This window comes from Patiria miniata, unplaced genomic scaffold (genome assembly GCF_015706575.1).
Source record: "Patiria miniata isolate m_02_andy unplaced genomic scaffold, ASM1570657v1 HiC_scaffold_7, whole genome shotgun sequence".
NCBI classification, from domain to species: domain Eukaryota; kingdom Metazoa; phylum Echinodermata; class Asteroidea; order Valvatida; family Asterinidae; genus Patiria; species Patiria miniata.
In genome coordinates this window covers 20704046-20719034 of record NW_024037074.1, presented here as the reverse complement: position 1 = coordinate 20719034, position 14989 = coordinate 20704046, and the positions used below count along the sequence as shown (strand labels likewise).

The 14989-nt window shown below is 41.4% G+C and overlaps 1 protein-coding gene across 1 annotated transcript in view; it reads left to right on the top strand.

Moving 5' to 3' along the window:
- Positions 1-14989, top strand: part of LOC119745801 (MYCBP-associated protein-like) — a 114764-nt gene that overhangs the window by 25997 nt on the left and 73778 nt on the right. Inside the window, exons 8-9 of the mRNA XM_038222409.1 lie at positions 1711-1774; positions 9111-9193. Of these exons, the coding sequence (XP_038078337.1) occupies positions 1711-1774; positions 9111-9193 (147 nt within the window). The remainder of the gene's footprint in view (positions 1-1710; positions 1775-9110; positions 9194-14989) is intronic.

The following is a 14989-nucleotide window of genomic DNA, read 5'->3' as shown; positions in this document are numbered from 1 at the left end:
GCAACTCGAGTTACGACGTGAAACACGTCGCAACTCGCGACGCGTCGTATCTTCCATTTCACGAAAGTTGCGATGTGTTGAAGGCGTCGTAAGTTCCTTGACAACGGCTTAAAACACGTCGCAAGTTAAGACGTGTCTAGTGGTCGTCGCAAAATAAGAAGAGTCATTTCTAAGCCAGTTTTATGCCATAAACATTACATTAACGAGATTATAATACCGAGGCAATGTGTGTAAAGTTGTAAATAGAAAATTCATTGAATAATTATGAATTAGACCGGAATATTAGAATTGAAATTTCAAAGTAGCTATACAGTCCAATGAGAGTTTGTTTTCCTTCAAAGTTGCATCGCACGGCCGCCATTTTGTTTTACGTTTTAACAAATTTCGAGCTGAGATCCGACGACTGTTTGTTGAATATCAGACGACTATTTACTGTACGCTGACTAAATACATAAAACAGTCACCGAGTTGTGCTATAAATACACCTACGACGCGTCGCACTTACGACGTGTTTTGTGAAATGGATCGCAGGACGCGTCGCAGCTGCGACGCATCGTAGAGATACGACGCGTCGCATCGCTGCGATGCATCGTAAGTTACGAAGAGTTTGATGAAATCGGGTGCAGGGCTCGTGGATTATGGCTCCTGAGCTGTTGTGAAGTGGCATTGTGTGCGAATTATCTTGGCAGAGTCTTACGGGCATGGATATAACAATACTGAGAAATTTAAGAAACCATCTGATAATTGAAACAAGCCTTATATTTACATCCACATACCGGTACCTTTTGTATCTTGCCACTCAGGTAAAATGCAACAACGATTTAGAGGTTGTTTAGCAATAAAATTGTTAGCTCCAATGTTTACTTAATTATACCTTACTCCCTAGTGTCTTTTACTGGGAACTGGAGCAAGTCCATAAAAATCCATCAATCACTGTGGTTCCAATACAAAACTGTGCATGACATAATGGAATCCACCGACCCACTGGTTGACATTCATGGACTTGCTACACATGGCTTTTATCACAATAGCAATACAGGAAGCTAGATAAAATCAATCGATACCCCTAGCACTGCTTCAGGCCATTAGGCCCAAGTCCATCATACTCCATCAATATTAAGTTACACCAGGCCTGCAAAACCAATGCCCCCAATTCCACCAAAATGTGGGGATGGATTTGGATGGAGTTGGGGTGGTTAGGGTTAAATAGGAATGCACAGCCCTAATGGTTGGCTAAGCTTTTGATTTAATAGGATTGAAGACACCAGTCCATGAGAAGTCCTAGCCTTTGATTTGTTAACCCTCCTGCTGTTTGAACAGTCACAGACAGTAAAAAAATATCATTCCGCTCCCCTGCCATGCCTTTTACACAGGCAAGTCACCAACGGTCAGATCATATTTCATACTGTGACTAGTCAAATTCAGTCAACAGACAAAAGCAGGCAAGAAGAAGGCACAGCTGACTTCAATCACCTACAGTCAAAGCATAGCTGTGTCAAGTTACAAAACAGTCATAGCAAATCAGTTCTGTTTAAAATGTAGTCTTGGAGTTCTTAAGGACAACTTTGCACAGAATGTATGTTTGCATAGGAGGTGTTAAGGTTTTTTTTTTTATTGTTACTAGAAAGATGCGTAAAAGTGGAATAAAACAAAAATGACTTGAAATTCATTTTTTTAGAACATGTTTGACAATGTTGTTTGACTTTGTAGATCGTATTGGCAGTGAGTTCTGGAATCAACAGGAAAGAATTGGAGATGACATATCAGGGATTCAGTAAGTTATATTCCGTATACATTTACAATGGGCAATTTTTTTTTTAAAAGGTCTAATCGATGGGTTGGGTGATAATTTCTTTGCCTTCATGAGTCGGCCATCTTGATTCGAAAGTGCATGAGGAGCTCCCGTTGGCATTGACCTCAACAATACACAACTTGGCTATGAGCTCTGGTGTAATTAACGAAAACAATACAAACACCGTTTGTGCAGGTACGGATCCAGAGAGGGAGTTTTGGGGGTGGACCCCCCTCCCCCTGCTCTGACACCCAAAACAATTTTTACTGGCAATAATATATGCCTGTGCACACAATTCAGACAGAGAGGGCTGGGTGACGGGCATATTTGCATGGGCGTGTAAGGGGGGTATTTAATTATTGTTTTTAATTTCACGTCTGTATCGCTCTGAAAAGCACCATATATTGTCTGTTAGTGTGCATAATCGTCCTCCCCCCCCCCCCCCACTATATTATTTTACGGAGGCAAAGTGTCTTGAAAAAAATAACGTGTCTACATTTCAGTATGGATGTGCAAGTGCCCTTTTCAAGAAATATTTATCCCCTTCCCTCAATAAAAATGACCTTGCTACGCCACTGATTTGATGACACTATTCTGTAATAAAGTGTTAATAATTGTTGGATTTGAACACCACCCCTATTGAAAGTATGGTATAAAGTATGGTACGCCGCCACCCCCACCCCCCCCCCCCATTCATGTAAATGAAATCATTGAGTGTGCGTGTATGTTTTGTCTAAAATGCTCGTGTATTTCTGAGTATTTAATGTTATTGTTTGTTGTAACAAATGTATCCCGAAAAATGAAATAAATGAAATAAATGAAATACATGAAATACATGAAATACATGAAATACATGAAATACATGAAATAAATTAAATAAATTAAATAAATTAAATAAATTAAATAAATTAAATAAATTAAATAAATTAAATAAATTAAATAAATTAAATAAATTAAATAAGTTAAATAAGTCAAATAAGTCCAATAAATCAATTAAATCAAATAAATCAAATAAATCAAATAAATCAAATAAAATGAAATGAAACTCTCCGTGTTCCAAGCCATATGCTGTGTCACGGGGTGGTGGATCACGGTGTGAGCTTGCCACATGCATGTGCTGCCGGAATGTTTGGGGAAATCATGCAGACTACTCAAAACATTACAAATCCGAGTTTCATTAGTGCTTGGAATAAATACATAGAAACAGAAAACAAATATGTGCACTAGCTGAAAAGAAATTTTCCAGTATTGTGAGATTACTAGCTGAATGGAAATTTTACTTTTAGATACATGTCTTTGTATTTTTCTGGCAGTAGATGTTGTTGCCAAGTTAGACTTGAAAACAAGTTGGTGGTTTGCCAGGTTTAGTGTGCGTGCTGTGCCGCGTACCACCGGCATTGACTATACTAGCCGCATGCTTACGCTCTGGTGTCAATTGTATATTACATTAAAAGAAGTGATTCACAATACCGCTTAACTGTCGTTAGAGGGCTCAAATCAACAGAAACCCACATTGCATTGTGGGAAAAAGTCAACATCATGTGACTCTGTTCTATAGCAATCACGTGCAGCACTAAAACATCATGCCTTGTCCAAGCTTTCTCAACCAAATCTTGCAACTCTCCCTTCTTGTCATTACATGGGATGCCGCAATTATTCCAATATTTCTTCAGTTCGTTGACTCACATCGATCTTACTTGCTGAATGTCTGCCATCTTGAAAGTGCGGTAATGCGTTGTGTAGGCCCTAGTTACCAATGTCAACCTGAGAGCCGGAAATGCAGTTTTTTTGGGATCATATTGGGGGGAAAGGGGTGAGGATGTGCTGGGGTGCACTAGAGAACTGAGCAGCTCCTTCTCCACTGAAATAACCCATTGCATAGCACAGCGTCTCAAGTCCTACTGTCTGGCTTCCCGTGCCGACGCTGTTTTTACTGAATGATGGAGGATGCAAGCGGGTCCCTTGCGCTATAACCAGGTACTCCGGGTAGGTGGAGCTCGTTAGTCTTGGTTTACAATCCACCTAGGAGAAGGACAACTCTGTTCACAAACCCGAGTAGGTAGAATTTGTCAGTCTAGGTCGGCAGTCTGCCTTGGAGAAGGAGAACTGATCGAGGTAGAACTCGTCAGCCTTTGCAAATGCCACCACCTCAAAACCCGCTGTCCTGTGGGATAGGTGCAACACAAAGGGCGGATGATTGCCAGGAACCCCCGGCATCCTCCGGCTAGCCACTGCAGGGTCTAAAGTTCATGCCTGTCTTGACATGTTCTTGCCAGTGTGAGATAACTCTAGCTCCAAGAGAGAGTGCTGATCGTAACTTGCAAAAGCTATCAGCACTTTAACATTCTTGCAAGCAGCTTTCATGAAATGTACAAAAGCAATTATCTCCATACCAGCTCGGTGGGTATGGAGATAAGCTAGGAAGTAAAACATTCGGAGAGGAGAATGTCTCTGAAGGTTGCTCAATGGAACGTTAGGACTCTTCTCGACAGAGAAGCAACTGGCCGACCTGGAAGACGTACAGCATTGGGTAGCGATGGAGCTTGAGAAATACCAAGTTGACATTGCCGCCTTATGTGAAACACGTTTTTCTGAGTCTGGCAGACTCAATGACCTGGAGTACACCTTCTAGAGTGGCAAGTCTGATGGCGAATGCAGAGAATCTGGAGTTGGATTTGTCATCAGGAAAGACATAGTATCCAGACTTTTGCCTAAACCAGTGAGTGACAGGACTACAATGATGAGACTACCACCAAAAAATAACTGCAGTGCCCCTATAATCAGTGTATATGCACCAACTATGACAAACCCAGATGAATCAATTTTTTAGGAAGCCTTCTACAACCAGCTGGCTTTCATGCTACAAAACACCCTTTGCACGGACAAGCTGCTACTCAGATTGGGGACTTCAATGCCAGAATAGGAAAAGACCACAGTAAATGGTCCATGGTCATAGGTAAACATGGTATTGGCAGTTGCAACACGAATGGTGAACTCTTACTAGCTCTTTGCTCTGAATTTAAGTTGATAGTAACAAACACAATGTTTAAACAGAGGGACAACCACAAAACCACCTCGATGCACCCTCGTTCCAGACATTGGTACATGATCAATTACATCATTACAAGGCAAAGAGACAAGTTGGATATCCATAGCACCCGAGCTATGCGTGGAGCTAATTGCTGGACTGATCACCAGCTTCTAAGATCCAAAGTCAGCTAAGAAGCCAAAGACAGCTTATTACAGGAAAACGTTAGAACAGGAGATGGAAAAGGCACTAGACAAATGGGAGATGCGAGAAAGTTTGTGGCTGGACCAGGAGTGGACGTCTCTCAGAAAAGTTGTGTATGACCAACACATATCTGCTTTTGGTAAAACCAATCAAAAACATCAAGATTGGTTTGATCCTGAAGATTCCACACTGAAACAACTTGAGAAGAAAGACCAGGCCCACCAAAGAGTGTTACAGACTAGAAGTACTAGATCTACTGTGACAGCTTATAAAGATGCTTGCAGGCTGTTACAAAAGTACACTAGAAAACTGAAATCAAACTGGTGGGAGCAGAAGGCACAAGATCTACAGCGGGCAGCAGACAGGAATGATATGAAATATTCCTATCAGGAACTCAAAGAAGTTTGGGGTGCACAGAAAAAAGGCTTGGTTCACCTGAAGTCATCTGATGGAAAGGAGATCTCAGACAGTAAGAGAGTCCTAGAGAGATGGACGGAGCATTTTCAGAAGCTACTCCATGTACCTGGTGATATTGAACCCATACATGGCGATCGTTCTATCCACTCTTTTGTATGGTGCTGAAACATGGACGCTGTACAGAAGACATGTGAAGAAACGTACTACACACCTTTATGATGAAACACCTCAGATCAATAATGAAAATCACCTGGAAGGACATGGTAACAAACAGGGAGGTCCTCGAGCGAGCAGATCTGCCCTCTATGGAAGATCTCCTTATAAGAAAGAACCCCCGGTGGGCAGGACACCTGCTGAGAATGCCACATGAACGGCTACCAAAACAGATCCTCTACTCTCAACTCCCTGTTTGGGTGAGAAGACGAGGCTGCCCTTGCCTACGTTACAAGGATACTATCAAGAGGAATCTTGAACAGAGGAAAATTCCTGGTCATCCACCCAAAGAGATTGCTGAAGAGCGGCTGTCAAATGATATGGAAGCAGTCTTTGTCGGTACGCCACTGACAGCATGATGATGATGATTGGGGGCATGCCATATTGTGAATTGCTTGTATTGGCAACATTGCACAGAGAAATTGGCATAAATCATATGGAGGGGAATCAAATTGGTGTATAAATCTTTGGAAAACTTTTTTTTTTTAGCTGCAAAAAAATGGTTGTAACTTTTTTCTTAAAAAAGAATTTAACCCCTCAAAAGTATGCAACAAAAACATTTGCAAAAACAAACTAAACAGCACTAACGTGACTGCAGACGTTATGAGACTTTCCAAGAAAAAGAAATTACACTCTAGATTTCAACAATATGACACAAGAAATAATGTCAGCATGCATATGCTTCCTGAAAAAGACCCAAAATGGGAATGTCCCGTGGAGCTTATCCCATTTGCCACACACTTCAACATTTCAACAACAATGGGGCTTTTTTATAGTTACTATCAGTGATAGGTATGTAAAGTAGGGTATGTTAACTAATAACATCAGAAAAACCCTTATCACTTCAAAGGTTGGTTTACCTTTTTGAAAAGCCTCCTTTAAACTCAAGGAGAATTTTCACATGGTGCTTCTGTAAACTTCATCCTATTGCTGTCTTCACCATGCAAACCTTATCTCACATTTATCAGCTTTAATTATAACCATTTTAAAAAAATATTGTAAAAATTGTATTGGATTGCAGTGTTTGTAGTCGAATTGCTTGAGTCAAGTGTGAGTGTCTGAGTCATTTAGTTCTAGTCCTAGTCACAAGAAGTCATGAGTCATGTTTGAATCAAGTCCAAGTCCAGCCATGACAGTTCAAATATCCATGTGCGTGTAATGGTAATGCATGCAAACTGCAAACAATGTACACAAAACCCGAAGTGATACTCATATCTATCAGCACTTCTGCTTAAAGAAGTATTACACTCGATCCAGCAAAGGGGGATCGGATCCTGCAGTCGCAATAAAACCACAGGGAAGCTAACTGCAAATAAACTGTACCGTGTTTACACTCGATTCCGATCTTGCTTCGATCCCCAATTTTACAAGAGAAGGAAGGTCATTGAGTGTACGCAGAAGATTTTTCGCGCGTGAATCGGTGCAGAAACATATGATTGTTGTTCATTATTGATGATGCTATTGCAACTCTGTTGCTCTCATTGGTTGCCTACTGTTACGGTGAATCAAAAAGGCGGCTTTAGTTAGTATTTTAATCACGATGGTCCCCCGAATTTTGTCCTAATCTTCATCAGTCCTCCACCCATTGTCTACACTAGTCCTCGAATGACATCGCTGTACCGTGACGTAGAAGCCATGACCAAATGACAAAGTTCAGTTGCCTTTCAGAGCACTTGTTTATACACTATTTAGTGGTATTTAACTCCCCCCCCCAAAAAAAAAATTCAACAATTTACTGGGAATATAAAAAGATCTAGCGAATCAAATCACGAATCTAAAACAACATACATGTGGCATAAACAGGAATAGATAAATTATCAGATTTGGGAACTTGTCGTGGTTAGCGATTTCATGACGATTGTGTATAGTTGCGGGCCCCGTTCTGGTCTTAGTAAAGAAAACGTAAACCACATATCCAGGCTATTGGAGTTACCCTACTAGTAGTCGATTAGGGTTTGAATTTAGGGAGTCTTTGGGGGTAAAATAGCGACGAAGATGACTAAACGCAACACAAAAATAACTAGGCCCTAAACCGCATTGCTTCGCATGGCATCAACAGAAAAATGCATAAGAAAATTGCTTTTTCTACCCAAGGATTATGTTCAAAATTACAAAAAATAGGTTTCACAGAATTTTAAAAAAGACAACTTAAGGTTGCAGAAATCATTTTGAAATGACCAACACACTTTAAGGACTAAAACAAAAGATGCGCCTATCACTACACATTCTCCGGTTTCATGCACGTGGACGAAACACAGATTAATTCCAGCAAAGTGCAACCATGCATATTTACTGTGCACAGACCATCGCAGCACACACCTCCCTGGGCGGTTCAATAAACAAACTTTTCACTGACTTTTTCTATGCTGACCCAGATGGTTGTGGCAAATTGCAGGGTCTAATCCACCAATTGAGTTTATACTTAGACATTGCAAGATCAGATCTGGATCTGATCTTTCCTGAAAGGGGTATCGAGAAAGGTAGATCTTTCCTGAAAGGGGTATCGAGAAAGGTGGATCAGATCCGGATCAGACGATCCAACCTCGTGGTTACATTTGCCATGAGATCCCCCTTCAATCCCCCTTGCAGGATCCAGTATAAACGGGGTGTGAGTGTAGCATAGGCTCGTGGGATGTTATTGATCACTGCCCATAAACTCAAGCTGAGCATCAAAAGCGAGCCTGGCCTGACCACATCACACCACAAAATGGGGACCCCATCAATCTTGAGTAGGCCCAAAAGTCATATTCCAAAATTAAGCTTATAATCATAATGTCCAATATTATAATTACATGTGTACAATCAAAAGAGCCATGTTCTTCCAGTGTTTCTTAATTCGATCTTCAGTGATCTTGGGATATAAAATGTAGCAAACTGGAACATTACGTAGATAACTCCACACAGTGCAATGTCTCTGTTATGTACACTGTTATATCACAAACATTTGGTCATTACAAACATTCATTTAGTGTCTTTGATCAGTTCAACCAAAAACACGGTTTTTATTTTAGAGTAGGCCGTTTCCCAGTCCCTACATTATCCAATTTGATAGGGGCAGAAACTTGTCTTCCCTTTTGTACAATATTTTATTAAATTATAACAATTTTTGTGTTGCAATAAATTGAAATTTTAAAAAGGCTGACTGCGCTGATTTTGTTCTTAATTTTTATTATAGCATTATGCTTGGTATTGTGGTCTGCTGTTAAAAACAATGCACATTTTTAGTGTTCCCAGTTTCCACATTATCACTTCTGAAAAGGGCAGATACCTATCTACCCTTTTGTAGAATGTTTTATTAAAAAGTGAACAACATTTGTGTTGCTGCAAATTAAAAAAAAAATTGTAATCACTGTGCTGATAGGAGGTTACAAAGGTACAAATACAAAGGTAGAGGTTATTAAAATTGACATTTGACTAACATGCAGCAAATAATGATCTTCATTATTGTATTTATAGCATGACACTTACTGAGACTGAGAGGGGTTACCCCCCACCCATTGAACATGTTGGTCAGCCAGCAGCTGTTAAAATGGAAATGGGTAAGTTTGAACATGTGATGATTAGGGTTTTGTATTTGAATAGTAATACACCCAGCCAATTTAAAAGGTGTTTGAAATGAATTTTTCTTGGGAATATATTTTGTGCAACTGTCTACTCTTAAATGTATGAAAACTATTTGACATCCCTATTCGGTGTAATACTTTTATTGAAAAGTGCATGTCTTTAAACATTTAAAATTGTCCATGATTTCCGGAGGGCGCATTTGCTATGATGTCATTTCAGAAAAACACTGTTCAGTTTTTAGGGGTTTTCAATTTGTGAACCCCAAAAATTGTTCATTAACCCTAACTCCCTAGCATGATTTACTAGGAACCATACCCATCCTGGCAAATTTCAACACCATATGGGAAACTGTGCACACACATTTCTGACTTAGTTTCTGGAGGTGTGCCAACCCAATGTAAAAGACTGTCAGTTTAGGGGTACTGTACCCATCCAGACAGATTCCAACAATTGTACATAGGCCTACTGTTGGGGCTTGATGGGTTGAGTTCTGTTAGGGTTGAAACACCTGGGAGAAAAGTTTGCTCACTGGCTTACCGCCATGTACAGATGAATCACCCCAGAAAAGACAATTTAGGACAGGAAAATATCAAAAATTCTGGCAACTTTTTGTGCTGAAATACAGGTAGTGTAACATTTGAGGTTTCTGCCTGATATATATGACTCAAAGCTTTGCGTGGCGGATGAGATAAATTATAAAGTTTGCGGGTAACACCTAGTCTGAGTATCACCCGTTATCCATGGGCCAAGTCTCCTGCATAACGTCTGATATGTCAAAGCATTGCAGATTTGTGCAATCTCACGCTTCAGCCAATCGGAGTCGACTTTACTAAATTGTGATGTTATTTCATTCCCAAATCAGGACTTAAACTGTGATTGGTCAACTCGCGCGAATCCAGTGTTTCCAGTGAATCGCGTACGTGTCGCGTAACATAATAGTGTGTGACCAAAGCCATTGTTGCTGTGTCTAGCGGGGTTATTTTTATCCATGTCTAGAAGCGACAAAGGTGAATGATCGAACACTCGACATAGAAAGCGCCCACTGATTGGTAAAAATCTAGAGGTCAAGATGCCGTTGTCTTGACTAATTAATCAGCAAATCAGTTCATATGTAATAGACCGTGGCTTTCCCCACGGTCAATTACATAGACTAGGTAACACCATGTGGAAAGAAATCTCTTCTTGGAAGAAGTATTGTTCAGAAAAGAATCGATAAGTTACGGACAGTGTGCTCTGTCCGTCCTCAGGCCCAACCTCCTGACCAACCAGTTCTTTTCAGCACCACACTTCTTCCAAGAAGAGATTTCTTTCCGCATGGTGTTACCCGCAAACTTTATAATTTCTGTTTCTGCCTGAAATGACATCACTCTTTTGCTTATTAATATGATGATGTCATCAAGACATCACTTCAGGGGGGGGGGGGGCATGAAACCTTGTCGCCCCCCCAGTCGCCCCCACTGAGATTTTGAGTTTCTAAAAAAATTATCATTGATCTACATGAAGCCCCCCCCCCCCATGAAATGTACCAGCCCCCCCCCCCCCCCCCCCCCCCCCCAGCTACGCCACTGCTATTTTCTGACGTAAATGTAATACCGGTAATGCATGAGATAAAGGAAATGGATGTACCAGTTGCAGATTCTTTTTTTAATTGAATTGAGCTCACTTTCACAACAAAACGAGAGCCACAAGATCGGTCAATAGGCTTTATTCACTGGTCAGCCATATTAAATTGAAAGCGAGGTAAACTCTTCATTTTTATCCTCTTGGCTGTAAGCTGGAGGGGGATATTGCGATAGCGTATACATGTACATTCCTTCTTTGTGTATATGTGTACCAACCTTGCCATCTTTGTTTGGACCTAACAGCAACAGGTCCACATAATGCAGGTTGTGTTAACGTTAGGTGGACTAAGCCAGGTCCAAATGAGGTTTCGCCCTCTCTGGAAAACAGGTTTAGAGGCATTTTTGGGTTAGGGTCATTTGTTGCAAAATGAAGAGGAACACCCAAAGAAATCAGGATAAATATTTGGTTTGAGAGAGTTTACAAAGTGTGAGTAAAAAAATTTTTCCTCCGGTTTTCCTTTAACTGTGCGAAAACAAGGGAATGTTATGGCTACCGGGAACAAAGGGCAACATTAGGGACAATGGTACCCTGCAAGTACGGTCTCTAGAAATTAAGGTACATGTACCCCATAGCCCTAAGGCTATGTACATTGTATTTTGAGATTTCTAAGGGAACAAAGGAGAATAGAATAAGGGAATCAGGGTCAAACAAAAGTGATACCCCATAAACCCAAAATGCTATTAGTGTGCATTTGTTTATGGTGTAAATCGAGGACACACACGTGCAACATCATTGGTGAATCTACCCCTACCCCTTCCCCCTACCCCCTCCCCCTCCTCGAATCACTGTTCTGCCTACCAGTATCAACTCATGATGATACCTGCTTTGCATCCTCTCATCCAGCATAGATGCCCTGCCACACCTCTTGACAAGCAGCCATGCTGCATTTCCCACTTCACTTAATACTGCCAAGGATCCTGTCTGCTGCAAGCCCCTACAAAAGTGTCCTCCAGCATTGTGATCCCTCTACACCGGCAGGAGTTCAGTCTGTGTTTTACACACTCTCCATGCCCCATGACCACTAGTTTCACTGAATTCAGCGGCTAAAGCCCCACAACACAATATTGCTACTGTCCCTGCATTTTTCAGGGTGCAGTCTTTGGAGCCTAAAATAGTAGCACACTTAGGTCAGCCCAGCATCGGAATTGAGTCAAATTTAGTCCTTCCACAACATCAGCGGTACGTCGACAAAAAACATATTTTCCCGCCCATGTTGGTTCGACTTCGTTAAACAGGGAATATGCAAATCCCGCCTGCGTCGGCTGAACGTCAGGCATCCGCTGTCGGCTGGATAGTGGACCGGCATTGCACCAACCTCACCATTAAAACTGTGGCCCGACATTGATACGATGTTCAGCAGACATCACATTACCGTCCTGCCGACAGAGGCCCTACTTAAAACCGACGTTGTCATACCAACCACAAAACGACTTTCTAACGACGTACTGACATGACAGTGGCCGGACGTCGGTAAACGGGGCATATGCAAATCCCGCATCGGCTCAACATCAGCATCCGCTGTTGGTTGGATATTATTGGACCAATATTGCACCAACCCCACCTTTCACACTGAGACCCAACATCAATACTATGTTTAGCCGACTTCACATTTACATTTTCCTGCCAACAATGGCCCTACCTATAACTGATGTCGTCGTACCAACGTCAAAACGCTTTCAAAATCACGACTTTGTATGGACGTGCAGATCAGCAAACAAACTACGTCGGCACAGTGTATTATAAAGACACACTATCCAACTTCCCCCCAACCTCGTTCCGACTTATTTAGCCCATTTACCAACTTCCAAAATCCATTGGCTCTACATTAATGAGACCCCTTCCCACCTTTCCTCCAACGTCGTACCTATTAACATATTCAGCCCATTTACAGACTTCCAAAAACCGTTGGCCCGACATTAAAAAAATATCTTGACACCTTTCCCCTGACGTCGGCCCAACTGCAATATTACTAGGCCCGACGTTTAAAAGACCCTTTCCGATCTTCTACCCGACGTCGGCCTGAGCTGACTGTGTGATTTAGCCCGTTACACTGACTCCCTAATCTCTGCTTCCAACCTACATCACAGGAACAATGGAATTATATACAGCAACAGATTTAACATTCGGTATACATACAGATTTTAACAACCATAATAATCTGAACATGTTCATTGCGGCGAGATAACAAATGTATCCGTGGGAATTTGTAACACTTGTATTTTGAATTCTGCGTAATAACAGAAGTTGCTCACAATCTCTTTCTCATTTTAAATCTCACGTTGAAATTGATTGATATGCCTGACAAACTTTACATTTGTCCACAATCATTTACAATATCCTTAACCCTCACCTAAATATGCCCATTCCAAATCACAATCCTGCCTGGGATGTCCTCTATTTAAATGTTCAAGTAAGTCCATAGATCGATAATTGTTATGAGCGGTTTGGCCATTCTTTGGCTGCTCAGGATTTTGTTTGCTGCGGCTTAGAAACATTTTCATTTGTCAACGAGAAGTGTACTAGCTTGTTACATATTGAAAACAATTTTAGGATCAAAACTTGGTCACACCTGAGAAATTGCACACAAAGGCTACACTTTTCTTTAGACTATATTCCAACCTGGAGCTAACCCAACTACGTTGCATTTGCCGGACAAAAAAACCCAATCTTATATAGACCAGAGCTGAAAAAATTCAAGCCGGAGCAAAATGTGAGCATTGAGCATTGACCATCCTTCAACCACACCGTAAATGTCGAAGGTGAATCTTCCAATTATTAGGGAAATGCATATCTATTCTGCCAGTTAGAATTAAGATTGGTTGGTTATGGGCATATCTAACAAAACTGAGATGTCAGACACCCACAAATAAAGATTCATCAAACAACTAGACAAATGCGAAAATTAACACGCATACCAAATAAGAACATGTAGTTATAGTGACTACTGCTCAGTTGTAAATATATCTGCCAACTTCCATTCACCATAGCCTTCGGAAGTGTCGGCTGAATGATCATCCTGTCCTGCAAGACGTCAGCAAGATGCTTGGTATATGATGATGCCTGGACATCATAGCACCAGTGGCCACTGGCTAAAAGGCATGACGGCAAGACGTAATTATGACTGACGTCGCCAAGACGTTCTAAAGACAAACTAATGCAGCGAGGCTGTATTGGAAACACAGCCCGACATCATTACCTGGATGTGTCGGATGTAAATCTTCCTGCCGATGTCGGCAAGATACCTACCAGGTATGACGTCGATCGGACGTCATAACACCGGCGCATAGGCCACCTGCCAAAGGGCATGATGGCAAGACACATTGTCACCAACGTCGGCAAGACGTTCTATAAGACCGACATAGGTTTCAAGGTTGATCTTGGAACACTGCCTGACGTCGTTGCTTGGACGTTTCAGCTGTAAATCATCCTGCCGACGGCGGCAAGAAACTTTAGATATGACGTCTGATGGATGTTACGACATCAACGTAGGCTGGCCACCTGCAAAAAAGCGTTACGGCAAGACGCATTATGAATGACGTTGGCAAGATGTTTTAAAACCAACGTAGGTTGCAAAGCTCTTCTAGGAGCTTGGGCCGACGTCGTTGCTTGGACGTGTCAGCTTTAACTCATCCTGCCGACGTTGGCAGGATACCTTAGTTATGATGTCGAATGGACGTCACAACACTGACGTAGGTAGGCCACCTGCTAAAAGGCACAACGGCAAGACTCGCTATGACCAACGTCGGCAAGACATTTTAAAACCGACATTTGCTGAAAGACAAAGACAGATAAACATTTCTGGTGACTTCCTCGTCTAACATCAGTTTTTACACAAAATATTAAATGAACAATTTAACTAGAGCTGTATGTCTGTTTGAAAACAGAACACAGGGCTTTTTCGCATTTTATAAATGCTATGTTTGTCCTTTGCAGTCACTTTTTAGAGTGTTTAATACAGTTGAAGGTTGTTCACAAGGCTTAGAATAATTTAAAAAATAAAGCTTTATCACATGACGTCACATGCCCTGCGATGACGTCATCTTGAAAACCCTTCTCAATCCACATTTTATCATTGTGGTCTTGGTTTAAACCAAGTATACAGTCAATCCGATGAAAGGAAGTGTGCAATTTTGGAAGCAGAATAAAAT